Source organism: Triticum urartu, chromosome 7A, assembly GCF_056163025.1.
Source record: "Triticum urartu cultivar PI428250 chromosome 7A, HENAU_Tu73, whole genome shotgun sequence".
Taxonomy (NCBI): Eukaryota; Viridiplantae; Streptophyta; class Magnoliopsida; order Poales; family Poaceae; genus Triticum; species Triticum urartu.
In genome coordinates this window covers 746425693-746429429 of record NC_141879.1, presented here as the reverse complement: position 1 = coordinate 746429429, position 3737 = coordinate 746425693, and the positions used below count along the sequence as shown (strand labels likewise).

General features: G+C 47.4%; 1 protein-coding gene across 1 annotated transcript; it reads right to left on the bottom strand.

Moving 5' to 3' along the window:
- Positions 1–287: 287 nt before the first annotated feature.
- On the bottom strand, positions 288–3330 carry LOC147962711 (uncharacterized). Its single transcript, XM_087534279.1, has 3 exons — positions 2926–3330; positions 2415–2652; positions 288–2266 (listed from the first exon to the last, which is right to left on the bottom strand). Exons 1-3 carry the CDS (start codon positions 3328–3330, stop codon positions 288–290), a joined length of 2622 nt encoding a protein of 873 aa, XP_087390405.1.
- Between the last annotated feature and the right edge of the window lie 407 nt (positions 3331–3737).

Genomic DNA, 3737 nt, shown 5'->3' with positions numbered 1-3737 from the left:
GCTTGTAGAATATCTTTAACTGCGAATTTCAAAATATCAAAATAGAAATATATATGTAAACAGACGAATTAAGGTTCATCTTGACCATCGCAAGAGTAAATGCTCTGTCATTACTAAACCTGCCAGTCTATTAAGACCAAACTTCAGCCTGTAAGAACTTCTTTGTAGACGATGTTCTTCATCGAGGTCAGTAAGGACACAGTCGGTCTTTTTCGCTTCTTTGGATTGTCCTTTAGCTTGTTGGCCTTCTCCTTCGGCTTCTCATTCTGAATGAGTATCTTTATGTTTCACTTCGCGATGGCTCGAGACAAAGCAACATATAGCTGACCATGAGAGAACACAGGATTGGGTAGATAGACACCAACAATCGTGATGGTTTGCCCTTGATCCTTGTTAATGGTCATAGCAAAGCTAAGCCTTATTGGAAATTGCTTTCTCTTAAACTTGAACGGAAACATGTCGTTTTCAGATGGGCAGAGTGGTATTCGAGGAAGGAAGACCCTCCTGCCAGCATGTTGTCCAATCATGATTTCTGCATCAATGGTGTTCCTCTCAAAACCTCTTACAACAAGCCTAGTGCCGTTACACAGACCATTAGCTGGATCAATGTTCCTTAGAAGTATGACAGGGCAGTTCAGCTTTAGCTTGAGTGCATGCGGAGGAAGACCATTAGGAGTCAATCCATTCAGAAACTCCTGAGCGTAGTAGCCATATGGGTCGTCCTCCGCACTGTCAAAGCTATGGTATATTACTTCATCTCCATGAAAACGCTCTATCATGCGGATGTTTATCTTGTCGACATTGTCATTTGTCGTGGAAAGGATTGGTCGAGATGTCATGTAATTAGAATCAGACATGTTGTCATCTAGACTCGGAAACACGTGGTCAATAAGTTTTTCCAGGTCGTCAACCTTGCCTGTAGACGGCAGACAAATATCTTCAGGGAGTAGTATGTTGCCTTGATTATCTACATCCTCAGTGCCATTGCCGACCCTTAGCAAGTAATCTGCGAACCACGTGTCGTTATGAGCCCTCATGTTGGTGATGAGCCGAAGTTGCCGCATACCCTTCCACAGATGAGAACTTCGCAGGGTTGCATCAATTATCTGGCCCCGCGACCCCCTTCTAACGACCGGAAGCACCTGCCTAAAGTCCCCGCCAAAAACAACAGTATTTCCTCCAAAGGGTCGGTCACGTATTCCCATGATGTCGCGCATGCTATTGTCCAATGCCTCAACCGCTTGTCGCTTCGTCATGCTGGCCTCGTCCCATATTATCAATGAGGCCATCCTTAGCAGCTTGGCGGTCCCACTCTGCTTGGTGAAGCTGCACGAGGCTCCATCATCGCAACTCAATGGAATCTTGAACCTCGAGTGGATAGTCCTGCCTCCAGGCATGATAGAAGTGGCGACACCCGACGTCGCGGTAGCGATACCAATCTTGCCCTCGCTCCTCACCTTTGCAAGCATCGCCCTGTATAGGAAGGTCTTACCTGTACCTCCAGGGCCATCAACAAAGAATACACCACCATCACCGCGTTCAACAGCCGTTAATATCTTGTCGAATGCGGCCCTCTGTTCCAAGTTCAGGGAAGATGCCAACTTAGTGTCATCCATGTGGAACTCAACGGTTGATTCCTCGACGACCTCTCTTGCCTCGCCCTCTGTTGGGTCAAACGCATCATCTATGCATGGAAGAGCGAAATCAACAATGTCTTTACCCATGGACTGCAACATACCCCTAATGTCTAGCAACACCATCTGCTCCACCTCGTCAGGGGATGTGTGTGATCGACGATAGTCATCTGACATAGGCTCGAGGTGCCTATCCCATAAACCACGCACGTCGCCTGGCTCGCAGTGCACCAAGATGGTTGCGAAGAGCCTCCTAAGAGAACATGGCATCGCCCACTGCTCAGCCTCAGTAAGACAGTCGTCCAGCGTGTTGTCTGCCTCGATGAGTCCCAAACTTTCAGCAGCCTCTCTAAAGCTCCCACATAGCACGCCGTCCACGGTGAGCAAGTCGTCAAAGGATGTTTTGCCCGTAACATGGTTTAGCAACACACGCAGATAGTATCGGCCCCCCTCGGCAGGATTCGCAGACACGATGCGACCTATTTGAAAACGCTCGACCCGCGGCTTCCAAAACTTCTTTTTCTTCTGCCACGTGAAGCTTTCGGGGAAATCCTCGTACAATATATTTCTAGCCGGAGGGTGTTCCTGGTTAGCCTTGAAATACTCCGTTAACATGGATTTTGAATTATTTTCTGAGGCGACAACATTTTTCAAGTCAGCCTGGGCATTGAATGCGACCCTGTGCATATTCGGGAGATGAAGAGGCAACTATCCTCCACATAGCCTCCGGAGGGGTGATCCACCTTGCGTAAACGTATCTCTTGATCTCATCAATGTTACCATCGGCGTCGGGCTGGTCGATGCTGAAAGAAGTCTTATCATGGCCCTTGTAAATGTACTTGTAAAGATATTTTACGGCCTTTATGCTCGAGCAGACCTCAACATTGATGTGGCAATTGAACATCCGCAGAAGGTATGGGTTATAAGGGACAACCCATCTGTTATCTAACATGTTCCCTCGGACCTTAGCACGCCTTCCATCATCTCTATGTCGATAAACTGGGTACGAGTCCTTCCCCTATGCTGTGTTTTCATTGAACGACCGCAGGTATCTGCATTTGCATCTGTTTTCTTGCATGCAAAGATTCTTCGGGTTTAGAGCACCGCACGGTCCATGCATCATATGTTTTACCACCATTGCATACAATTCCGGATACTTCTGCTTGTCTGGGAGCTCTACGGAAATGAGTCGGTCATACTGCTCAGGGACGATAAGCTTATATGTTGAGTCCATGATCAACAGAAAATGTGTGTGTGGGAGGCCCCTTTTTTGAAACTCGACAACATATACATATGCGATAACAACACCCAGGATGTGCTTCTTGAACAACATGTCCTTCATAGCCTCTAGTTTTCCAAAGAACACGCGAGCCACAATATCAGGTCCGTCTTGCGCCGTCTGACCAGGCAGCAACTCATTCGTTATCTCTTCCCATTTTGGATTGCAAGTCATGGTCAAGAAGATGTCAGGCTTCCCGTATGTATGTACAATTGCCATGGCATCCATATGCCTCTTCTTCATGTCGCGGTCGCCACCAGGGTATGTTCCAGGGAGAACTATTCTTACCCCAATAGCGCTTGCTCGTGTCTCCCCCGATGTGATCGCATCAACAACCCCTTTATACAAGTCGGCACGAATCTGCGTCTGGTTCTTTCTGTACCACCTTAACCGACAACTTTCAATCTTGACGTACATGTCGATGGCCCATTGCTGCAACAGGCGTGCTCCACAGAGTGTGGGATTAAAGATCGCAGGCCGTGTCTGCAGCATGTAACAGTAGTAGTCTCTGACAGATACGCACAACCTGCTGTTGCCCTCTGCACATGATTGAGTACCATCAAAATGAGGATATAATTGACAAATAAAATAATATTTCTAGCAAAATGGGACGCAGACGGCATATCTGCATCCTCATCATCATCATGGACCAGTTGAGGATTTAGTACAACCTCCCAAGGAACATCACGTTTAGGTAGCTTCGGATGCCAAACTAGTTCCCCCCTTGGATAGAATAGGGGATAAGACAAAGGGTCATATGCTCCGGAGGTCACACGTATACTGTGCCTTTCGTTGTTGTTACCACAAAGTGTTATCCTCCGGTC